Source organism: Ahaetulla prasina, chromosome 9 (genome assembly GCF_028640845.1).
Source record: "Ahaetulla prasina isolate Xishuangbanna chromosome 9, ASM2864084v1, whole genome shotgun sequence".
NCBI lineage: Eukaryota > Metazoa > Chordata > Lepidosauria > Squamata > Colubridae > Ahaetulla > Ahaetulla prasina.
In genome coordinates, this window is record NC_080547.1 from 8,514,843 (window position 1) to 8,540,891 (window position 26,049).

The window sequence follows — 26,049 nt, forward strand, 5'->3', positions numbered from 1 at the left end:
CACCCCATCTAGCACCTCTCTAACCTCCACCCTGAATGCAACACACCTCCACTCAGCTGCCATTGACTCGCCAAACATACTTTCTTTGAAGGCATTTTACTAACTTTGAATGAATAATCCAAATTGGCCTGATTAATATCCTAAGTTAGGGAAAGGTACAGAATCGTTTGCAGACTAAGTCATTTCTATAGCCTTTGAGTGGCAAGATCAAATTCTGGACTAGGACAAAAGGAAAGCCTAATTTAAGATTCAATGCTGACACAAAATGAACAGAATATGTATTCCATATTTCCCCCCTCTGTCATGTTAACTATGTTAGAGACTGCCCACATAGCTTGTACCCCTCTTGCTCTAGGTCCCTGTTCTCCCTTCTTTGGCAGAAAAGGGCAACTGACTTGAATAAGTGGCTTCCCTTCCCCTTCCTTTTTCCCTGCACTTCAGCACACACAGGGACTCTCTCTCAGGAGACAAGGGTGGCCCAACAACCTAGGCCAGTAAGGAACCACGTTTGGGGAAAGTGTGAGGTTCTCTTCAGAAGAATAGAAGGACGGAAGAAGAAGAGAGACCTTTCCCTTTGCTCCCTCCAGGATGAAAATAACACAGCCTGGGATCAGCTACATCCCCCAGTGTGTGGGGAGGCTGTGTTCTGCAACCAAGAGAAATAGGGCTCTCCTTGTCCTAAAATGAGAGGAGTTGGAGATGCAAACAAGGCAACCCTCTCTCTTTGGGGAAGAACGGGCTTGCAGCCCACACATCTGTTCCTCCTACAAAATGAAAGACTTGGAAGGCAGGAATAAAGCCCAGCCTGTTTCAGGAAGGGGGGGGAGCCAATATCCCTCAGCTTCTGTCACTGCATGCAGTCGTCTTTGCACTGCGGGTGGGGTGGAGACATGCAACTGTCATCCATTCAAGGGTTCAGCACCTGCTCTTCGCTACAAGAACCTAATCTCTTCGCAGGTGTAAGAATAGCAGAATGCTGGATTTGCTGGGAAGGCTCCCTTTCCATTGTGAAATGGGTCCCTCCTTTCCATCAGCTCCAGTTGCAGGACTGGAGAAGTGTGTGATGTTGGAGGAGAGTCCTTTCCTCAGTCTCAAAATGACAAACCGAAGAGCTGCAAGAAATAAAATTTGAGAAAGCAGAAATACTGAGGATGCAACCATCCTCACGTCAATTGCCAACGCAGATGAGCCACCCAACAAGGATCTCTCTTCTCCCTGGCAATGTTTGCTTGGGTTGCAAGAACTGTGAAAAAAGGACCTTTGTGGTAAATTCAATGCATTGCTTTCCTGCAGTGGAATCAGGGCATTCTCAAGAGGGACTCTCCCTGGGAGGATACCAGTTTTGGCAGGGAACTCTTTTTCTGTAGTTCAGCTGAGGATGCTGCGGCCAAGATGCACAAGATAATCTTATACTGTCATATAAAAGAAAACATAGAAGACCAATGGAGCATTCACTTTGAGGACAGTCAAGGCCCTGGCATTCAGGCGGAGGTGGGGGGAGCTTATTCTGAATCTTGTAGGCTAGTTGATCCACCTGGCGATTATGATGACATAAGGCTTTGGAGTCCAACTGGGCTTTTAAACTAACTAGAAGATTATTCAAGTCTGAATTCTCCCATTCTGTTTGATTGAATCCTTCTCTAAATTTGAACTGGTGCAATCGAAGGGAATTGCTAGGAGCGCCACAGATGCAATCCCAAAGATCGGCACTATTTAGTCAAACAATCTGGGACTGAGGCACCATTTGCCAGGATCTATCTTCTTTCAGCTAAAACACTGATGCTTTTTTGCTCCCCCAAGTAAGATCTATAGAGATCTCTATAGAGCTATAGAGCACTGCACACCAGAACAACTAGACACAAGAACAGTTTTTTCCCGAAGGCCATCACTCTGCTAAACAAATAATTCCATCAACACTGTCAAACTATTTACTGAATCTGCACTACTATTAACTGTCTCATAGTTCCCATCACCAATCTCTTTCCACTTATGACTGTATGACTATAATTTGTTGCTGGCAATCCTTATGATTTATATTGATATATTGACCATCAATTGTGTTGTAAATGTTGTACCTTGATGAATGTATCTTTTCTTTTATGTACACTGAGAGCATATGCACCAAGACAAATTCCTTGTGTGTCCAATCACACTTGGCCAATAAAAATTCTATTCTATTCTATTCTATTCTATCTGCCATGAGAGAGGGTACGGTTTCCTTTGCCCAGTGTAGAAGTTTGTCTGCCTCCATCTTCCTCAAGAGCTGCCTTGATCTGCTGCTTCCTTCTTTCTTGACGTGGCCTTTAACGGTCAACCTGCTAGTATATACTGATCTTTTGGAATAATCTAGAATTTGTTCATGCTGATTGCAGTTCCAGGAAGTTTGGCTCCCATCCATGGTATCTGTGGTAAAGTGAATCTAGTAGTGCAAGGTCATGCGTACATGAACTTGATTAGGACAACCACCACTTGGATGATTCCATTTGCTGCTCCTTTGAGAGGGCAAATGAACCATTTCTGATATCCAAGTTGGCACCAAGGGTCACCAACCTTTTGGACCTCAGGGACCATTAAATTCATAATTTTAAATCCCACAGACTACTAATATGATCTGCCTAATGACTGGCTGAGTGGGTGTGACTAGGTGGTCATGTGACTGGGTGGGCATGGCCAATTTGATGTCACTCACATCGAGGGGTGCCTCGCCAGCCTCTACTCACCCCTCCCCTCCCAGCCATACCTTGCCTCCCTGCCCAGGCTCCTTAGGGCCCCAACAGGAAGCAGTTGTTGGAGCTAAGCAGCCACCATGAGAAAGAGTTGGCAAAACAGCTGGCTCAGTTCAAATTGGGATCTGACCGAGAAGGAGGGTCAGCAGAAGCACCTTACTGAGGACTACGAGCATAGTCTTTCCAAGCAGAAGGAAGACCTGTGGGAGTGCAAGGCCAGGTACCGGCGCCTAGAGACTCACCAGGCTGAGATGGTCAGCCAGTTCCAGACCATGAGGCACTCCCACTGGAATAAGGCCTTCCACCTCTTTGCCACCAGTGGCACTTCCCTCCAGCCTTTGCCCAAAGCCCAGCACCAGGAGGCTGAAGCAGACCCCAGGTCAGAATTTCTGCCACCCTCCAACCCACACAAAAAGGCCCCGAAGGGGGAGACTCTCTGCAGAAACACAACCATTCATTGCACATATCCGGCCCAAGGGCCATAGTTTAAGGACCCCTGATTTAGTGAAATATGTAAAATACAAATAATTTTTCTGCAGACCACCAAAATTTTCTCGCAGACCACCAGTGGTCCACAGGCCACCATTTGGTGACTGCCGCTGTAGGGTATATGACAATTGGAGGATGCTATTGTACTCGTTGAAGTATGAATTTGAACAAAACTATAGTGCTCTCCATCATATTCATGAATATGATGGAAACTGACAACAGATCAAAAGAGAGAACCTTGAATTGATGGTGGGTTCCTGAGGAACTTCCTGGAAGGAAGTTGTAGATAGGTGTCCTATAAGCCCACTGAGCCCCAGACAATTATTTTCTGGAAGACTCTATATGGTTTTCAGAGCTTTCTTCCACAACTAATAGTATTTGATTGCATGATACATGCATTTGAGATCCCAGGTAGCATGTCATTCCTTGTCTTTCTTGAATTATTGGGGAGCCCTGGTGGCACAGTGGTTGGAATGAAGTATAGCAGACAAACTCTGCCCAGTGTCAGAAGTTCAATCCTGAGCGGCTGAAGGCTCTCTCAGCCTTCCATCCTTCCGAAGTCAGTAAAATGAGGGCCCACATTATTGAGGGGGCGGGGATGCTGACAATGTAAACTGCTCAGAGAGTGCTGTAAAGCAATGGTCTTTTTGGCTTTGCAGACCTGGGGGTGCGGTGATTCTGCTATTCACACAAATGGAGCTGCATGCACATGCTTGTCTGCCTGTTACTTGTGCCAGTAGAGCTGCACACACGCATGTGCTCGCCCGCCATTTCTGCAGCCCGGTTCTGCATAGGCTGCAACCGGGTAGTGGGCCAAAGCCCAGCGGTTGGCGACCCTGCTATAAAGCACTGCGGAGCAGTATATAAGTGCTGTTGCTATTTGGACCAGAAGCCATACAATCTCTCACCTTGGGGTAGCCTATTTATAAACACACACACTACTCTCATTGGTGATTCCTATGAAGAGCTATTTGGGCCAAACAATGAGGTAGCCAAGAAAGCTACTATAAATAGGGCAGTTATTTTATGTGCTCTACACTGCAAGACCTTTGTGTTTTTGCCTACTGGGTGTCTGAGGACCATTCCCAACAGTGTTTACTACAGCCCCTGAAATCCATGCTGCCACAGGGCAACTGCTGGGTGACCTTCAGCAAATCTAGAGCAGATTTGTGGCCAAGAACAGGCCTCACCTCGCCTCCCCCATCTCAGGATTTTGAGGCTTTAGCTCAGGGAAGGCATAGAGGGGTTCTGGGCCATTGGGAAGCCTTCTGCCACCAGCAGGTCCAGCAAGAGTCTGGAAGGGTGGGTGGCTGAGAGGTTCAGGTGAACAGCCAAGACAAAGGTAGGTAAAAACGAAGAGCCAAGGAGAGGGAAAGTAAAAACAGCAGAGATAGAGTGCAAAAGAAGTTGTGGGCAAGGCATGCCTGCCTCCCAGGGCAAGGCAGAGATGGGACCCGGGAAAAGAAGGATGGCATCCCGAGGGACTGATCTCATGATCTTTTTCAACTCTGCCTCTGGGGCAAGAGGAGGAGGAAGATGCTCGCATCAGTGCCCTGCCCTGCCCTGCCCTGCCCTGTTTGAGCATGGGGCAGTGGGGAGGGTGGGGGTGGCATCCACTTTCTGAGCTCAGGAAGTAAACAGACTTCACAGGCCACCTTTGACAAATGGCAGTTAAGCTTGTTGGGGAGACACCTAACCAGCTAGTACCAGGAAAAAATTCAATTCTCCATGCCCCAGTTTGAACATGCTCGCAGGAGTGGCCCGCTTCATTACCTAGGGCCGGCCTCAATGACGGGTCTTGGGACCCACAGAGGTGGCATGCGTCGAGAAAGAGCCTTTGGGGATTTTTAAATAGGGAATTTTTAAGGGGAGGGAGGGTTAGGGCGGGTGTTGGGGGAAACCCGTCGGGGGAGGTATGTCCAGTCCCAGCGCACGCTCACGGCATTACTTTAGTTGGTCCAAAGACAGGGGGGAGGGGAGTGTTCAGAGCAGAGAGTGTCATTCCATCTGTACGGTAAGTGGGAGAGGCAGATATGGCGGAGGCAAGGGGCCGTATCGTTCTTTGGGAGCATGTGTTCGATGTTTAAAAGCGATCACTTGCTCCGGCCCCTCAGTCCTTACTCGTTCCCCGGATGGTCAGGACCCTCAGAGTTTGGGTCTTCGGCTGATGCTTTGCAATGCCCGGTCCGTGGTTAATAAGGCTCCCCTGATTTGTGATCTTATTCAGAGGGAGTCCGCGGACTTTACGGGCATTAAGGAGACCTGGTTGGGCACAGAGGGGGGTGTACCCCTGGTTGAACTGTGCCCTCCAGGTTTCCGCATTCCATCAGCCGAGGGCCCAAGGTAGGGGTGGGGGGGTGGCGGTTGTGATTAAAGAGAGTCTGGAGCCGAGGGAGTCCACTGCACCTCAGATAGCTGGTTGTGAATCCCTCCTTGTGAAGTGGGGCCATTGGAATCAGATGGGTTTGTTGATCACGTACCTGGCTCCTTGCTGCGTGACTACAGCCCTACCTGAGCTACTAGAGGTGCTTGCCGGGGTGGCGGTTGAGATTCCCAGACTTCTGGTCCTGGGGGATTTCAACTTGCCATCGGCCGGCTTGTCATCAACGGTGGTTCAGGAGTTCCAGGCTTCCATGACGGCCTTGGACCTGATTCAAGTAACTGATGGCCCTACACACATTGGGGGAGGCGCACTAGACTTGATTTTTATCTCTGGACAGTGGGTTAATGATCTGGAATTAGGAGATCTAGTGATGGAACCGGTGTCATGGGCAGATCATTTTTTCCTCCGCCTAGACTTTCGGACCGCCGCCCACCACCGCAGGGAGACGGAGCCAATGCGTTGGTTCCGTCCCAGGCACCTGATGGACCCAGAGAGGTTCCGGACAGAGCTTGGGCCGTTCCCTGAGGATCTTGCCCACGGCATGACTGAAGAACTAGTTGCGGCCTGGGAACGGGCCACGGCTGGGGCTTTGGACCGTGTCGTGCCTTTGTGGCCTCTGACTCGGCGTAGATCTCAATTGGCTCCCTGGTTTTCCGAGGAGCTGAGGGAGATGAAACGCCGGAGAAGACGCCTAGAGAGCACCTGGAGGTCTAGCCGTTCCGAGGCTGATCGGACACTAGTGAGGTCCTTTACTAAGACCTACCTAGTGGCAATGAGGGAGGCAAAACGTTCCTACGTTTCTACCCTCATTGCATCGGCAGATAACCGCTCGGCCGCCTTGTTTCGGGTGACCCGTTCCCTCCTTCATCAGGAGAGACGGGATGACCCTTTACAGGGACGTGCTGAGGAGTTTAACGGTTATCTATACGATAAAATCGTTCAGCTTCGGGATAGTTTGGACCAAAATTGCAATGATCCAGCCGAGATGACGGAGATGCGTCTTGTTGAGGTTGTTTGGGATGAGTTTGATTCTGTGGCTCTCGAGGACGTGGATAGGTTGCTGGGGAGGTTGCATGCAACTACATGTTTACTGGACCCGTGTCCCTCCTGGTTAGTACTGGCTACTCAGGAAGTGACACGAGGCTGGCTCTGGGGGATTATAAATGCTTCTTTGGTGGAAGGGGTTTTCCCCGCTACCTTGAAAGAGGCGGTGGTGAGACCCCTCCTCAAGAAGCCTTCCCTGGACCCAGCTATTTTGGAGAATTATCGTCCAGTCTCCAACCTTCGCTTTGTGGCGAAGGTTGTAGAGAGTGTAGTTGCATGGCAGCTTCCCCAGTACCTGGATGAAGCTGTCTATCTAGACCCATTCCAGTCCGGCTTCCAACTCGGTTATAGTACGGAGACGGCTTTGGTCGCGTTGGTGGATGACCTCTGGAGGGCCAGGGATAGGGGTTGTTCCTCTGCCCTAGTCCTATTAGATCTCTCAGCGGCTTTTGATACCATCGACCATGGTATCTTGCTGCACCGGTTGGAGAGTTTGGGAGTGGGACGCACCGTTTATCGGTGGTTCTCCTCCTATCTCTCTGACCGGTCGCAGACGGTTTTGACAGGGGGGCAGAGGTCGTCCGCGAGGCGCCTTACTTGTGGGGTGCCTCAGGGGTCGATTCTCTCGCCTCTCCTGTTCAACATCTATATGAAGCCGCTGGGTGAGGTCATCAGTGGTTTTGGGGTGAGTTACCATCTGTACGCTGATGATACTCAGCTGTACTTTTCCACCCCGGACCATCCCAACGAAGCTGTCGAAGTGCTGTCCCGGTGCCTGGAAGCCGTACGGGTCTGGATGGGGAGAAACAGACTCAAGCTCAATCCCTCCAAGACGGAGTGGCTGTGGATGCCGGCACCCCGGTACAGTCAGCTGCAACTGCGGCTGACTGTTGGGGGTGAGTTATTGGCCCCAAGGGAAGGGGTACGCAACTTGGGCATCCTCCTGGATGGACGGCTGTCTTTTGATGATCACCTGGCGGCCGTCTCCAGGAGGGCCTTTTACCAAGTACGCTTGGTTCGCCAATTGCGTCCCTTTCTTGACCGGGATGCCGCCTTATGCACGGTCACTCACGCTCTGGTCACTTCTCGTTTGGATTATTGCAATGCTCTCTACATGGGGCTGCCCTTGAAGTGCACCCGGAGGCTGCAGCTAGTCCAGAATGCAGCTGCGCGAGTAGTAACGGGAGCCACTCGTTGCTCCCACATAACACCACTGCTACGCAGTCTGCACTGGCTTCCTGTGGTCTTTCAGGTGCGCTTTAAGATTTTGGTTAACACCTTTAAAGTGCTCCATGGCTTAGGAACCGGGTACTTACGGGACCGCCTGCTGTTACCTCATGCCTCCCACCGACCCGTACGCTCACACAGAGAGGGTCTTCTCAGGGTGCCGTCCGCCAAACAATGTCGGCTGGCGGGCCCCAGGGGCAGGGCCTTCTCTGTTGGAGCTCCTACGCTCTGGAACGAACTTCCCCCTGGCCTACGCCAAGTGCCCGACCTTCGGACCTTTCGCCGTGAGCTGAAAACACATTTATTTATTCAAGCGGGACTGGCTTAACAGTTTTATTAAATTTTAATTGGGGTTTTATTATTTTAGGGTTTTAAATTTTAAATTTTTAATGTCGGCCACTTTTGTAATATGCTCTGTTTTAAATTTTTTGTTTTAATTGTATATATATTGGGTTTTTTATCTTTTGGCTGTACACCGCCCTGAGTCCTTCGGGAGAAGGGCGGTATAAAAATCTAATAAAATAAATAAAATAAAATAAATATTGCCTTGAGCAGGGAAAGTAAAAAAACAAATTACATCTAGTCCCCGCTTAACAACCAGTCATGAAGTTACAACAACCACGGGATGGATGTTTATGGCCTTTAAAGCAGGCCCAGCTGTCATAAACAGTCCCATGTGCCTCAGTTACATGACTGCATGTCAGGAAGGTTATCTTTAGGACAATCATGACATTTTCACAGTCACATGATTGTGTTTTTTTGCTGGTTTTCAACAAAAAGGGGCCTATTCAAATGAATGTGTTTGCTTAATAACTGTGGTGTTTGCTTAAGTACTACTGTATCAAAAAAGCTGAAACATTACTTCTGGTCATACGGGTCCCTCAACTTATGACCACAATGACTGATAACCATAATTCTAGGCTCAGTTATGCTCATCAGTCAAGGACTGTATTTTGACTTGAAGAAGGGAAAGACCCCAGCAAGACATGGGCTACAAAGCTTCTTGGGAGAAAAAGTCACTGGAGGATCTGACCAGCAGAGATCCTTTCTCTTTCATCTCCCCACCACCACCACAAAGTGCTAGAACCCAGTTCATTCTCTTTGCGCAGAGCTCTAGACCATGTGAGCCAGAGAGGCCCATCCTCAGCCCTGAAGGACAAGCCCAGGGCCAAAAGGGGAGGTGGTGTTGGACGTTGTCTCCTGCAATGTAAGACCATCTGCTCCCAGCCAAGCTTGCCATCTCCCTCCAGCTCCTAAAGACCAACACCCAGAACAGCAAAGGAAGGTAATGGGCAGCCAAAAGCCGAAGTCAACTGCCCATTGCTTAGCTTCCTGGGACTGCCATCTGTACCGACTTCAGCACCCTTGGAGGCACATTCAGCCCTCCTCCACCCAACCCATCCTCTGCAGGTCAGAGCCCACGTGGCTAACAACCCCAGCCTCTGACGGCCATTCTGCCTTTCCATACGAACCCCTTTCCCCTTTGTGGAAATGATATAATCTTCTCAGGAGGCCCCAGGAACCTCACCTTGGCGAGGGCCCCCCATAAAGCTGCCTGCTCACTCCTACACCTGGGGACCATGCACAAAGGAGTGCTCCATCCTGCCCCACCAAGGAGCCTGAGGTAAATAGAGAGGGGCTTGGAGACCATCTAGTTACTCTGAAGACCAAGGCAGAGAAACAGCACCCTCTGTGGAGCTGGCCTAGGTTCCCACAGCACTTATAACTTCAAATCACCGGGTCTTGTTCTTGTTTGGTACTTTGCTGAATTATTCAGCATCTGGCCACAAAATCCTAGAAAATATGATCCACCCATGAAGCACTAATATAAACAACCAACAAGCTGGTGACTTGGGAAAATTATAAATATGTTGAGAGTTCTCAAAATCATTGGAACTACCTTCTTACCACCACCACCCCCGGGATCAACCAGGGTCTTTTTCCTCCTTCCCCAGCCCCCCTCCCCGACACGTTATCCTAACCCTAACCCACTTAGAAGGCAGGGAGATGGGTAAAAGCCCCTTCCTCCCCAGGGGCTGGCTTTCACTCTGGGGAGCAGAGATACCTGAAGCAGCCCAAGTTAATTGCCAATTAAAATTCAGGAAGCAGGACCTACTGATGGGGGGAGAGGAGGAGGAGGCCCATGCAGCAGTTGGGCACTGCCATGTAAGGGGGGCTTTAAGCAGAGCACACATGGGCATGAGAAGGAGAAGAAGGAGCTCAAGGGCTGAGCTGAGGGGCAGGACTCAACATGGAACTTTTAAGTCTCTCTGGGACTTTGGAAAACCTTATGGCTGTTCTATATATATGTATATAGATTGAATAATATATATTCATATATATATTATATATACACACACACACACATATATATACACATATATACATATATATGTACACACACATACACACACATATATATATTATATACACACACACATATGCATACATACATATATATGTGGGTGGGTGTATATGTGTGTGCATATGTATGTATGTATGTATGTATACGTATACATATGTATGTGTATGTGTATGTGTGTGTGTATATATATATATATGAATATATATCATTAAATCTAAATACATATAGATTTGACAAATTAATTGTATTTCAAACACAGCAGTAGGCAACCTGCCCCCTCCTCACTCGAAAGGGCAGGATGATCGCACACTAAGGCACCCGCAGCAGCATCCCTTGTTTTGCTGCTCCATTTGAAATCTTCATCTCCATCTGATCTGAATATCTAAATCTGAATTATCACAGTAAAAGAGACATGGTGTTCACACTTTTTTTTTATCTTGTTGCCATGGTGATTAGATAAAATTCACACCAAGACTGAGGGGTGGGGGTGGAATTATTGCAGACAGAATCTCATCCTGTTGTTGAGATTGGTGCCAGGGATGCCATGCTTTTGACCCCTCTCAACTGGCATGAGCATCAGGAAAGGGCTGGTCAACAGTGGGGGAGGAAAAGGCCGGCAGGGACCCCAGGTGCACGAGCGAGAGCAGGCGGGTGGGCGTGCGGGCGGCTTTGCTGCAAAGCCCCTGTGGGGTTTCTTGAATGCATCAGACACACGCAGGAATTCCCAAGGAGATACAGAATATATTCAAATGAGGATGGATCATTATTTCACATTTCACAGCACATGCCCCACCGAGGAGTTCGGGAATGGGTTTTTTTGCACATATGTCAAGACTTGCATCATTTGGCTGGCTTGAGTGGAATGAAAAGCCGGAATGAAAAGCTGAAGATTTTGCCCAACCGAAGGAGTCATTCAATATGGCTGAAATGCTTTCAACCGGAACCTGGGCTTGAATTTGGGGAAGGGAATTATGCTGGCCAGCAGTGGCCCCCACTGCACATTCCCACCTCCCCCACTACAGGAGATGAGGTCAATCTTCCCCCCCCCACTCTCCCCCCCAGCCCCCTTAGGAACCTGCTCAGCAACTCCTGGAAAGGGATTGTTCAATGTATTCCCCTCAAGCAATCAAAATGGTCACCTGAGGAGGGAATCCTTTCAGGTGATGAGACCTCCTTAGCCGAATGCAATTCTTCTGCCCCAAACTATGAACTCCCAGGTGAGGGTGGGAAGGGACAGAGAGGCAGGGCTGCATCCATGCAATGACACAACCTTGGCTCTCTAATAACAGGGACCTCTCTGGGCAGGAAAGAGGGATCTGGTTTCAGCCCTTCCACACTCAGCTGGCAACCCAGCTTCCCCTCATGATACCACACAGCCTGTGGTGGGAGGCAGAAGACACCACCCCTCAGAGGGAGGGCTCCTGGAGAAAAGGCAGGGCAGGGTGACACATGGCCAGCACAGGGATTCCTTGGATCAGGCCACGAGGCAGGAGATGGCATTGTTCAAGACCTCTGGGCACCACTCTGTGGAGGCTGGCAGCCAAATTATGATGCAAAGGCTTGGCTCAGACAGCAGAATATGAATGTGGATGCTACAGCCATAAATATCACCGGCAGCCTTAATTTGGTGTAGCTTCATGCTGAATCTCCAGGAGTTCATTACATTTGGAGAGGAAATAAACAACTTTTAAAAATATAATTTTGTGAAATTCCCAGATTATTAAAGGCTAAATTTTAACCCGTAAAAGAGCATCCTAAAAAGCATTACAACACCACTGAATCAGCTCCAGGATGTCCCACAAGGTGACCACTGCTGGCAGCAAGACTTAGAATTGTGGGAGTGGGGGAAGATTAGGATGGGAAAAGGAGGAAAAGGACAGGGCAAACCATGGGATTCAGAGCAGGAACACAGGCCATCTCTGTGTTCACTTCTCTGGACAGTGAGCCTCCTGCCCTCATCCAACAAAGCAGACTCCCAGACAAAGGGCTGGGAGAGTGCAGCCAGCCTGCTCCCAGTCCACCTTGGTTGGACAGAGTGGGAAGCCTGGATTGCCACAGAGTTCTTTGTAATCCCTGTCCCAAAGGGGGTCACCACAGAAAATGGTTGATTGCCTCTCAGCCTTCTGCTTCAGAGCCCCACCCCCCTACTCAAAGTGATCTATCAGCTTTAAATTATCATGGGATGAACAGTACATTTTTCAGGATAGCTATGAAGCTCTGGGACTGATGAGGACCTACATTTCTACAACTGCCAGTTCCAAAATTCAAAGAGGGGAAATCGGAATTCACCCCAGAAGTACTGCCTGCAGAACAAAGAAGCTTGTCCCTGCCCACTCCCAGCTGAAAAAAGAATGGCCTCCCTTGGGAAACTGAGTCTTATTCTCCAAAATATCTCCTAAGGCTTCAGCAGTGGTACAACCTTACTTTAGCTGGGTCTACTTGCCTCCGAAGGACAGATTCAACAGAAAGAATACAAAGGCCTAAAAGAGGAGAAAGAAAGGAGAAAGGAAGACGTGGTTGGCCCCCGTCTCTGGGATATCTGCATTTGCTTCATCCTCACACTTGGCAAAATGTCATCTGTGCTTCATTGTCTAACCTCTACTCAAGAACTGTGCCCAGGCCAGGTTTTACTGCTTAAAATGAAATTTTGCAAAAGGGTTTCCAGTACATTATTCCAGATTTTCTGAATTGTGTCATTCTTCCAATTAGGGCCCCAGTAGATCCAGATGCCTGTCCAGCTGCAGAGCTGTGGCTATTCAGGGATGGCCTCCCGCCCCATTTCTAGTCCCATGACCTTTCCTTAAACTCCTGCATCCGTAACAAGGACTTCTTGGCAGGAGGAGTCAGAACTCAAGGCGAGACTGATCGTGACAGGAGCACCAGCAAAGTAAATGGGATTTCAAAAACCTATAATTTCTCTGCAACCCTTGACTTGACTAAACACACATTTTTAGACAGAAGCACAGTGAGATAGGCATTAAGCAAAAATGAGGCAGACTAATAATGGTTCATGTATAGGATAACTTTCTATAAGGGAATTTATCTTTGATTTCAGGGTAAATTTCAGCAGTGTCAAGTTAACCAAATAATACAGCCAACAATTTAACAAGCAAGTGGGAGACGAAGAAGTTACTGCAGCCACAGCAGCCCGGAACTGATGAAGAACAGGCAATTGGAGGTATTAAAATATTGGCTATGAAAACAGACCATTGGTTTGCCTCACAGTGGACGCTTCTGAAAAGCTCAAGAAACAAGCCAGGCAGCCTGGAAAGGTTGGCAAAGGTAATGACACTTAAAGGAACGTGGTGGTAGGGAACAAAGGAGAGCTCCAAGGGGCAGCAAACCTTTTCACTCCTGAACCTCATTAACAGAGACCCTGGGGGGAAGGGGGGCTTCTATGGATCTATGTTGTAAAAGCTGACCAGTTCTCAAATGAGGTGATTTGCTTCTGCAATAAGATACACAAGGGGTGACCAGGAGCCTCTGGCTGTGGGACATCCAAAGAATGGGGACTGCAGCACCAAACATGCCCTATATAAAAACCTATGGGCAAGTCAAAAGTTGAGCAGGAGCATTGCCATAAATCTCAGGCAAGGATGATGTCAAGACCAGATTATAATTTTTAATAATAATAATAATAATAATAACAATAATAATATTTTAAGTCGTCTTTCTTCAACTGTAGCAGGATCTTTGGAAGAGCAACAATAAGAAACTTTGGTACCTGGATAAGACTGCTGAAGTGTTGCAGGTCAGCCATCAGATATAACATTCCACCCTCCCCCCGACCCCCCAATTTTTCTTGCTGAAATCTATCAAATAGCAAATGCAACACTAAGTCCTTCTGTACCAAAGACAGGTTCCTTGTGTGTCTACTCACACCTGGCCACATAAAGTATTCAATTCAATTCAGTTCAACACTTAAATTCCACGAGTCAACAATAATTGCTTCCTGGCAAGCCTCATTTTAGAGATGGGCTGGCTTGAAGGTCCAGGTGAACTGAAGGTGCAGCACTAGAGGACTTTCTCACAAGACCTGGTTAGGTGACATGATGACAGTAAGACAGGAAACTCCTCGTCTCTTTTTCTAATGTTGCAAGCAGCACATGAGACAAATTGAAACAACCCATTCCCAGGACCCATCGTCAAAATTAAGGGTTAGGATTAAATGCCAGTTACCTTCTGGACCCATCCATGACGCTGGCAGTACTCTGATGAAAAAGACTCCACTTCAAGTGGAATGTCGTGGATGTCAGCCTCCAATATCAGGCTTCAGACGTTAAACAAGTGAGAGGCTTCAGGAAACAGCATCGACCGGTACTAGTGATCTGGTATTAAACCAGCCACATGTTTGGCAGCCATGCTCTGCTACCTGGCAAGATGACAAGCCTCAGAAAAGGAATTATTAGCTAACTCTTTTCTCACTCTTTGGCAGGTCACTTCCCACCCCCCAAAAAAATGCTTAAATGGGTGGATAGTTAACAATACAGTAGGAAATATTAGGATATTAACAATATCTTGTCAAGCTGGGTTTCCTGTCTTCCTTGCCAATTCACACTGGATATTGCCAAATATTCAAAAGTGATGTTAAGCTGCTTCAAGGACTAAAGATTTGGGAGATGATTGAATGAAAAAAAAAATTAAAAAGTTGAGTTTGACATTGTAAGAATTTTCATGTCACCTATAAGTCAGGGCACCTTAGAGCCATCATGCAGAGTCAAGCCAAGACATAAGTTTAACCCTTGCAGTCCAGACCCATCCTTGGAGACTGAAGGACTCCATTATAATACTGACATTTCTTGTGCCTTTGTCAATTTCCACTTGCTTCCTGAATATGAATTATGACTGACAGAATTATGTTCAACCAATAGCCCCAAAGGCTCGCCAGGTACTACAAGAGGCCCTAATGCTAAAACTGTTTCCCTCTTCAGCTCCCCTCCAATATACAGCACAAGTACTTGATCAATGGCAGACTTGCTGAAGTCTCTGCCACAAAGCAATCACCTTTGCAGGTTTTTTTCAAAGAAAGCAAGTTACACACACACACACACACACACACACACAAAAGCCATACCTGCAGCAGGAGCAGCAATGTAGCCAAGAAAGACTTGGACAATTCCCTCCCACCCATCAACCTGGGGTTGGAATAGATTATACAGTCTTAGTTGTAGACGCCAGCTTTCTGAAGTACCTCAATAGCCAAGTATGTTCCATCCACTTCACCCACGCCTCCAAGCTACCCAAGCCACAGCATTTAAAATCAGGACTCCAAGATCACAAGACCAGTAGGACCTATTCAGAATTTCTCAAAAAGGGACAACCTTTATCCTACAGATCAAACAGAAAATGCTCCAGGCAAGCACAACTCACAAATCAATGAGCTATTTATTGTTTCCCCTTCTTTTCATCATGCAGACTGTACTCTGGAAAGGTCAAATAGAGGGGTAAGGCACATGCCTTTCTTCCTCTTCCAGCCCTATTCAAACTCTTACAGTCTTTGCATAACTGAAAGCCATGAAATCTTCGCTTGGATGAAGGATCCATCCAGGGCCTTGTAGAATTATGCCCTCAAATTTACTCAAGACAGCATTTCACTGTAAGACAGCTTCAAGAAAGCCACCCATCTATGGTTGGTTCCATTTTAATGTATTTCCAAGATGAGCACAAACTTTGATTCTGTATACAGGTGATTCTTGTTTAATGACCACATGTTCACTGACCACTGAAGTTACAATAGCACTGAACAAGTGGTACTTAGGACTGGTCCTCAAAGTTCTGGCCACTGCAGCATCCCTATGGTTATAAGATTGCGATTCCTGGCACTCAGTGACCAACTTGCAATATGACATTGCAGTGTTCCAGTGATGTAATGCATCCAACAAGCAAAGTCAAGGGGGAAGCTGCCAGGAAATCACAAATCAGGACCATGGGACATCATGCACTTAATGATGGCACAGGATCTGCTTAAGGAAGGCAGCCAGAAGTGCCATCACTATGAGGCATCGTCACCGACATGACGCTTTATGATTGTATTACTTAGTGATGGAAATTTCAATCCTAATTACTGCCATTGTGTGAGGACTAACTTTAGTACCTATTTCATGACTGCAACCAATCCCAAACCCCTTATCTCTTGACATGAACAAAAAATCAGCTTTACATTTTCTTTTTTAAATTTCATGGCTATTTCTCCAATCTTTGAATGCAAAGCTTATAAAGGTGACATGCACAGCTGTATTAACACACAGGCTATATAAAAGAAAAATCATTAAGATGTATATGAGACAAATTTGAAAGATACATGGGCATACATGGCCAGATATCCTACCAAAGTTTAAACAAGGAGATACAGGTCTGAGCTGAATAGTGCCAGAGCAAACTAAACTTGTATTAACATCCTAAGTCAAAGATACTGGGAGAATGGTGAAAAACCTGTTAGAAGCTTGGCAAACCACTTGAAGCAAAAAAGATCCTCAGAGAGATCTACTATTGAGGAAAACCTAGCCAAGGTTTGTGATCAGCCTGATCAGATTGTACTTTTGGCCAATGACTTTTGGAGACACACCCAAAAGTAGACCTTCAGGAGACCCGTAGAAATACCATGCAATAGAAAGAGGAACACTGCCGCTACCCCTCTTACCAGAGATGATAGAAACTGTATCTTTCTCCCAGGATACAACATTAACATATTCTTGCACAGAAGAAGGAATGAGGCACTTAAAAACAGCCACGTTTCCACGCATTGATCTTTGATCCTCCACTCGAACTGTGTAAGGTTCCCTGAACACTGGGAAGAAAAACAATAGGTGAGCAGACAGATTAGCAACAGACTAGTATACTTCACCCAAAATTAATTTCACACCTTCCCATATCTCTTCACCCTACAGGGTGTACACCAAAGAATGCCCCAGACCATGGCTTCATTAATTAGGATAAGACTGCACCTTATATGTGTATTTTATCCTGATCTGCTGATTTTCCAGCTTCAAAAATCTCATTCTAGTCAAAAGAGGAGAAGGCAAAGATGGGAGAGTAGAAAATACAGTACATCTCTCACCATAAGCTGAAGGTTGACAGAAGATGTTCTTAACCTGAAAAACTGTTGCAGGTTAAAGATTTGTCTATGGGTGGCTTTTAACTGAGATTCTTAAAAATGAATTCCTGCAAAAAACCCCAATTCAATGGAAAGCTTATTAAAACCAGTGTAAAAATGAAAGAACAGAATAAAGAAGCAAGCCTTTTCTGGGGACCAAAGTGTCACCAAGGCAGATGCCAAATAAGCCTCTCGAGGATGGCATTTCACTGTTGCTGATACTTCCTCCCAGGAAACTCCTGCTAGTCTCTCTTGGTAGCCTAGCCCAGATGTTCACAGGAACACAAGCACCCAGGGTATCCTTTGAGCCCAACCCCAAAGATCTTTAGAGGTCAAACTGGCTGTGAGTTAAGATTAGAGTGGAACTGCAGGGGGCCTGGACTCCTGACAAAGAAGAAAAGAAGAGGCTGCTTTTGAAAACTTGCAGAACTTCATAGAACCAGAGACCTAGAAGGCATCTCAGAGGTAGTCTAGTCAAGCCTTCTCCTCAGTGTAAAATCCACCAGAGCTTCTCCGATAGATGATTATCCAGACTTACATTCCAAGACCAGCATTAGCCAAAAGGCCAACTGCAAGGGGGAGTTGTACTTTAGGACTCTTTCCTCTCTTGTTTCCCTTTTGCCTGTCCTTCATTCCTTGCCCTTTTCCCAACCTCATAATACCAGGTGTCCTCCCCATTGAATAATACTTTATAGGTAGACACCCTGTTTTAGCTTTCCTGCTAAAGTGGATATAGGATGTTTAGATAAAATTCTTAAAGGTAGACCTAGTAGGAGTTACAGGGTTTAACATGCCCCCAAGATTGCTTTAATGTACAAAGAATGATCATAGTATGAAATAAATCAAACAGAACATGCTATGAAGCAAGCAAAACAAAAATCTTAAAGCATTTGTCTTCATATCCCTCCCTTTACTCCATCATGATTCTGATTTGTTCCATCTTATGGAGAACTTCATTTGAGCAGAATTGAACCTGCTCTTTGGTTTTCTATCCATCAATTGTCAGTCACCAATCTACCCTCTCTTTCCTAGGAAGTTCTCCCACTATCCTCTTTGAGGAGGAGAAGATGTCCACTCCACATCCAGTTTGAGAAGTCCACAAGCAGGACATGAGTGCCCAGCCCATTCTCATGCATGGCTCCTTGTTCTTCCTGTTCCTTATCAGCTCAGAATTCAGATAAGGAGCATAAAATGGTTTTCCTGACACTTGCCACATTCAAGGCAGCAAGCTTTGTTTTAAAATACACAATGTCAAAGAAACATTGTTCTTTGCCTGATTTCAACTTCTTCCATGTCCAAATGTCTATGGAGATTCTCAGTCATCCAGGCCATGGTTGAAAAAGGTGCTTTTTCAAAAAGCGACTGGACTTTTCTTTTTTTTTTCTTGAAGAGGTTTCGCTTGAATGAGAAACAAAATGTCTTCAAGCAAAAACGAAAAAGTCCAGTTGCCTTTTGAAAAAGCACCTTTTGAAAAGACTTTTCCATATCCGTTTCTCTCAGACAACTCCATTGGGTTCAGATTTAACGAGGTGGAAAGAAAATGCTTTAATCCTTTGTTTCAAAGCATGCCTAACTTTATACCTTCTTCCATGTTCACATTCATTCACCTATTTTTCTAATTAATATTGGAGCTCCTCCTCCAATCACCAATCAAAAGGTTCTGTACTTTCTTCTGGTTCCATGGGGTAACTTTTGAGTTGCAGAAACCAACTGAAGTGCAAACTGAAGCTAAACAATCATAGCCCTGACTCAGCCTCAAGTGGGTCAGCCGCTCTTCATGCGTAGCTAAGGTTTGGCCTATGGGCAGAGGTGCATCTCTCCCTGCCTGACCACAGCAGACAAATCCTTTAGCTTTCTCCCACTGAACAAACTTTCCTCCAGTAAGATCAGATGCATTAGATGTCTCTGGGGGCTTCCAGGGGCCCTTCAGTGAAATCCCATTCCCAAGACAGAAGCTGTACCTCAGCTTCTCCAGGCACCTCAAGTTTCTTTGCACTTGATCCTGCTCCTTTCTGTGCTAGGCCATAACAAACACCTAGGAGGATTTCCATAGGCCTGAACTCTGCTGAACTTCCATTGCAATGGAGAATGAGCTAGTGGATGGAGGCCCCAGATATATACGGCAAGGCAATTCCCATCACTTTCTTTTTTTACTTTTTGATTTATATGCTGCCTTTATTCTTCTGAGGCAGCCATAGATAAATGTGTTCCAGGATGTAAACAAGATTTTGTTTTCTAAGCATGAGTGGGATCCCACTGCAATGTGAATTAGAATTCAGAACCACATTTGACACATCCCAACACTTGATTATAGATAGAATGACTATGGATCTAGTCTTGGTGTTCCAAAGATCTAGGTGGGTGCTGCAATGCATTTCTTTGGGTAACCCCACGTGAAGCTATTGAGCTAATTTCCCAAGCAGGAGGAAACAAGAAATAAAGTTACAAGAAATAAGGACTATCACAAATCTATTTAAAAAGAGTCTCTTCCCCCTTGCTCCTCACATCCAAGAGAATACAAAGGAAGAAGGTTAAAGGCTGCCTATTAAGAATTCTAAGGAAATCATCATGGCACAGAGCCAACAAAATAAAAATAAAATCATGTGCACATATAGAAACATTTTTATAACTAGTATTGAAATTCAAGTAAACAATTCACTTCTTGGTCTTTAATGTCCTATCCTACCCTGTAAGGCAAGGAAGGAAGACATTGGGTATCAAGCTAGTCTGTGCACTTTGGCAACTGGTGTTTAATAGTTTACCTAATGAAACCAATGGGGCTTCTCATCCACCCACTTGGTTGATCATTGATCAAAAATGGTCTCCCACCTGCTCCTCCCTTCCCTCTGCTTAATTAGTCCTCCAACTGCTTAGCCTGCAGCTCACAAAGGAATGTGTCCAGGGCTCAAATGTCATCCAGAAAGCAGAATCAGATCTCCATCATGGCTACTGAAGACCTATTCATCAGAGATGGGATTCACATAATTTACCTACTGGTTTGCCCAGCACCAAAAATGTGAGCACAAACGCATGAGCCCAGCCTTCCACACATGTGCTTTGCTAGTGCGCACGCCTTCCGCATATGCACCCGGCCTCAAAAACATGCCTAAATAGGACAGCATAGATCCGGGATGCAATATCTGCTACCAGTTTGCCCAAACCGATTCAAACCAGCTGAATCCCACCTCTGTATTGCATCCCAGTGTATTTTCCTTCCCCCAGCAAATATGATTCTCTGGGACCAAACTTAGCTAGCAACACCCTCCCTTACCAGTTGAGAAGAAAGCCTGCCCTCCCTCAGCCAGCCAATACCTGCTTTGACCCGGATGTTTGGGCTCCTGATTTTGCCCACGGAGTTCTCTGCAGTGCAGAAGTAAACATTGTCGTGGATAAAGCTGTTGAAGGCAGATGGCGAGAAGGGGTAAAGTTGAAGAGTCCCATTGGCATGGACGTGGCGGATGTGTGGGACATCGTAGATGTCATCCCCAGTAGCAAGGTACCAGCGAAGGGTGGCACTGGGTGATCCTGCTGCTGGACAAGGGATGACCACTCCCACAGAGCTGGAGAAGGTCACCTGCTGAATGGAGTCATTCACAAAATAGAGGCTGGTACCCACATCTTCAGTGTGTGCTATGGGAGCAAGCAGAAAGTGAATGCAATTCCCAAAGAACAAGATCACCTGAACTCACCAAGCCCCTACCTCCCCTCATTCCTCCTGGCTCAGCACTCCCCTTTGTCCAAGTACCATGGGCCCCTTGGAAGAAGGAAAGAAGCAAGCTAGGAAAAGTGCAGAAAAGAGCAGCTCAAATTATCTGGAGGCTAATAGAGATTAGATGCTTTTGCTAAAAAGGTTGTGGGGGGGTGAATACAGCCCAGGCTTGGAACATGATGCCTAGTATGGAAATCAGTATTTTTTCCCCGTCCTCCAAACAGTTTGATTTGTGACAGCCAACGCAGCTGTCAACGTAGTGGTGAAGGCACCGGCTGTAGGAGATGACCCAGCAGAACCTAAGGGTGGGGTCAAACACATCATTAGTCTTGAGTCCCTTCCTGCCCACAAGAGACCTAAGTCAGCCCACCTTTAGTTCCACTGACTCTTATATGCTGCCATTTTGCTGGGACCATTAGTAGTTCAGATTCTTGTAGAGAGTGTTAGTGTGCAATAAATATATATTCATTTGAACTGCCTTCTTCTTGATTTCTTGCATGTAACACCAGGTTGGAAACCGGAAGGCCTTCTATTTTAGTGTCACCTTAGTTGAATGACCTTGGGCCAGTCATTCTGTCACAGCCTTAGCAAGCAGGCAGTGGCAAACCAGTTCCAAAATCTTGCCAACAGTGTTGCACACTGACTTGAAGGCACACACACACATAAACACCCACCCACACAATCGCTACCCAAACAGTAGGGTCAATGGTCACTCAATGATCCTGACTGGAAGGCGTCTGATTCACATCTTAGTGGCATTGGATTGATTGATTCATTTTTCAGTGTAAATCAATAAGAGACATACTGGAACTGAGCACATCAGTAAGCTGTGGAATTCATTCCCACAAGATGGGACAATGATGAGTAACTTGGGTGTCTTAAAAGAAGACTGAAAAACTCCATGGGTGATGAGGGCTAGGCTTATTTCTGAGGCAAGGGTGGCCTGTCTTCATATACCCCTTGCAGGGAAACTAGGGTGGGAGGGGGAAGGTCCTGCTACTGAGTCCCTAGAGATGTCCCTTTGGGCCCTGGGAGGAAGAAGGGTGGGCTCATCCAGCAGGTCCCTTATCTCATCAGCTGTGCCCCTTAGAGGAGGAGCAGGTAGGGCAGCTGTTTCCAGGTACCTGGAGACATCTCCGCAGCATTCCTCCATCACCCCAGAGAGAAGAACACAGAGAATGGCTATTACTGAACAGAAGCCACATTCTGACTAAATGCTAGGAAAAGCTTAATGACTTAGCACTCGCAGGCCTGCGGACCACCAAATTTCCCCCAGAGTGCTCCAGACCAGGGAACGGGCTCCTGAGGGAAAAGTACACTGTCGGGATCAGGTGGACTTTTCTCAAGGGCCATCTTCAGGGCCAGCCTTTCTGAATTAAATCTACCACCATGCCAAGACTGAGACTCCTATCCCAAAGGACCTTCAGCCGCACTGACAGGAAATCTAGGAAGATGGCATATATTTCAGAATCACCAACGAATATTGTTGGGAACAAGAAGCTGGCAAGGGAAGGCATGGAATCCAGGAGGCAACGCGCTCACATAACGCCCCTGCCAAAGCAAAAGAAGCTCTGGCGTTTTAGTCTGGCCTAAAACAATTCAGTCCCACACAGCCCTCCTGCTCCCGCCGCCATTTCCCAAGCTTTGCTGTGCTCCAGGTCCCACTGGGCTGCCCCGGTTGTTCCTTGCAAGGCTGAGATCCAGCCCCTCCCCCACATCGCCCCCTTCCACTCACAGGCCTCTTCCTGGCTGCTGAAGGGTTCAGTGGCAGCTGGAGGCCCCAGAGCCATTTGGATTGAGCCCCCTCTTCAGCTGCGCTTAGGCAGGTGGCAAGGCCAAGATGGAGGATGGAGCCTTCCTGCACCAGCCCCACAGGCAAGAGGCTCTCCATTGCCTGCCTATTTCCCTAGCACTGCTTTTGAGGAGATCGGACGAAGAGGAACAGTAGCAGCCGCAAAACAGCTCCTCTATTAATATTCCAAGCCAAGTACTTTACTGGCCCTCCAGGGAAGATGCATCCCAACTGCTCATTTGAGGAAAGGAATTAAAGCTGCATTGGGCACAGCAATTCACATCCCATCACAAAGCAGTGATGAGACCATTAGCGCTAGGCAAGATGGGAAAAATGTTTTGTCTTTTCATCATCATGGCAGCCATTTGGAAGCTGTAGCACCAAAGCCCTTTTGCCTGGTGTTCAGAAAAACGGCAACTCAAATGCTTTCCTTCACTTCCCAGTAGAAGGTCACGAATGCCCTTTGAAGCTGGTAGGTTTCAAAACAGCTGAAACTGCCCCATAGCGGTTATACGCCATGAAAATCTTGGCCATTCTCTGGCCACGTCAGAGAGAATATCAAAGCTTGATATTGTCTAGCACCTTATGATTTTATTGTACTCTCTATTTTACTTCAGTAATAAACTACCTTAGGTAATTTGTGGAAAGTTTGTAAAAATTCAGGGATGCCCTTGAAGAGCACCTGGAAACTTCAAATGGTCTAGAATACAGCATCACTGGCAGTGATGGGCATGCCTTAGGTTGCCCATGTGACAACTCTGCTTCACAAGCTGCTCTCGCTTGCTTCTAGGTGAGGTTTAAGGTGCTGGCTGTAATCTATTAAGTCCTTCACGACACAGAGCCTGGCTATCTGAAGGACTGACTACCTGTGGGGTCAGCCTTGCCATGTTAATCCAAGAGTCGGTAGGGACTGACTCCTTTGAGTCAACAGGGACATCTATCAGGACCCTAGAAGCTCACCTTCTCAGTCATGGCACTCGCCTTCTAGAATGAGATTCCCGCTGAGATCCAGAGAATTTCCACCCTGAAAGCATTATATAGGGCCTTACAGATTTGAATCTTCTCTGCATGTTTAGTATGTCATGCTGCACTGATCAATTTATGTTGTGAGCCACTCAGAGTTGTTTGGATCTGGATGGCGACTCAATTAAAATAATAAATATACAAAATACGCAATATGCCTACTTTTATACTGTATGCTTATCAACACAAAGCCACATTTATGTGAGAACCTCCATTTATATCTCTATGCACTTGTAGATATGAATATGATGTCAACTGATGATTATTCACAATAGAAATATAAAAATTACAAAAGGCAAAGCAACTAAACTCTGTGAAGAATGGTTAAAAGAGTAGTGTAAAGAAGAGAAGGCGACCATTCACAGCTGGGAGGCTTCCAAGCCAGCAGCCTTCCAAGAGGGTGTGGATTTGTTCTCCATGGGGGAGCTCCATGGACAGCTTCTTAGAGAAAGATCCTCACTTGAAATAATGATGATCCCCTATGATTCTATAAGATCCTTAACAGTATGCACAATCTACAACTCCTGCTATGCAATATTTTAACTTTTGTGTTTTTAAACAATTGGTATTGATGTGTTATCTCTTTTAGCATAAGGGGAAGGTGAAAAGTGGCTGACAAATACTTTGGGGAGTCCTTAATGAAATCGACACATAGCCTATATGACATAATGGACTAGTTCCAGCGCCTCAAGCCACTGAATGCACTTTCCAGAGACAAAGGGGCACCCGAGAAGTGGCAGCTGCCTCCAATGGAGCTCTCTCTGCAGCCAACTTGGCACATACCTTCCTTGAAAAAGAGTCCCCAACAGAAGAGCAGCGGAGAGTGCAAATCCAGGAACAGAAAACAGCAAAATATCTCATAAATAAAGAGAGGAAATTCAGACTGGCTGGTAAAGCCTCTGCAGGTCAAAAGGGGCAGAATAGATTTTTCATATAAAATGGAAGTTACAGGATTGGTGATAGTTATGAGACAGACGCATAGAGTTAAATCCGTCTAATCTCCTTTACCATTTAACGGTGTACATCATCCTAATTCCATCTTTCATAAAACTGCCTCCAAATCAGCAAGAGAGATTAAAAATGTAGGAAAAGCCTGCAATATTTTTAAAACAGAAATCACTTCTGGCATCTGGTCACAAGCCTTGGATGTAACCTACATAACAGAGGCATTAATTTAGACTCTACCTTCAGAAATTATGCAAAAAGGGGGCCTCCCTACAGAAACAAAGGACAGCACAACAGTGGTACCCAGATAAAGACTGCATTCCCAGCACTGGAAAAAACACATTTTCAAATTTCTCAGTGAGCAATCTACCAAAATTGCAGGATATTGCAACCTAAAGGCATTGAAATATTAATGCTTCTGCTTTGTTCAAGGAATCTTTGTTATCATTCCACTCCAATATTGACTTGTTTTCCTCGCTCAACTTTTACAATGTTGGCAAAGTTAGACTGGCCTAGCTCGAGAATCCACCCCATTTACTGATGTAAATCACAGAGGTGTCTCAAACCCAGCCGATCAGTTTCTCAGTCCTCCACCACTTGCAGCTGTCCCTGTCTGTGCAAAGGAGACCCCACCAACGTCCCATAACCAAATTCAAAGGGAAAGGGGGCTTCTTGTAAGGGATACCTGCCCCTTGCACAGCATGTTCCTGGCTGTCCCCCTTCAGAGTCAGCTGGCTGATTGGCCCAGGAGGGTCAGAATGTAGATATCGCTACCAGTTAGTCATCTTCAGGGGAAAAGTAGTCCCTGTGAGTTGGGTGCTCTTGCACAAAGATTTGAAAAGCCAAAGAACAGCCCTCCCAAATGAGAGGGCTGTAAAGTAATGTGAAGTGGTATATCAATCTACGTGCTATTACTATTGCTATTGCTATTGCTTAGCTGACCAGAGCTGAATTGGTGCAGCAATATTGGAAGAGCAAATATTGGTCCTCTGAGACTGGAAGAAGACACATCCTGTTCCTTCTCGTGAGCTTGGTCCAGCCTAAATGTCATTCCTCCCACTTCACCTGGCTGAAATTAGTCACCTACAGAGTCTTCAATAAGGTTTTTGCCTCCTTGGAAAAAGTCACCTGAGAGACAGGTAGGAGACCAGGCAGTCCATAGACAAGCCTCTACCCCTCAAAGGCAGGGTCTGTTCCAGGCTGATTAGAAGGGGAGGAGACAGGCAGGGCAAGGTGACCCAGACTCACCCAGT

The 26,049-nt window shown here is 46.5% G+C and overlaps 1 protein-coding gene across 1 annotated transcript in view; it reads right to left on the bottom strand.

Annotated features, from left to right (window-relative positions):
• The window catches only part of DSCAML1 (DS cell adhesion molecule like 1), a 121,685-nt gene that overhangs the window by 92,063 nt on the left and 3,573 nt on the right, over positions 1 to 26,049 (bottom strand). Inside the window, exons 2-3 of the mRNA XM_058194225.1 lie at positions 20,640 to 20,957; positions 16,875 to 17,021 (exon numbers count right to left, since the gene is read on the bottom strand). Of these exons, the coding sequence (XP_058050208.1) occupies positions 16,875 to 17,021; positions 20,640 to 20,957 (465 nt within the window). The remainder of the gene's footprint in view (positions 1 to 16,874; positions 17,022 to 20,639; positions 20,958 to 26,049) is intronic.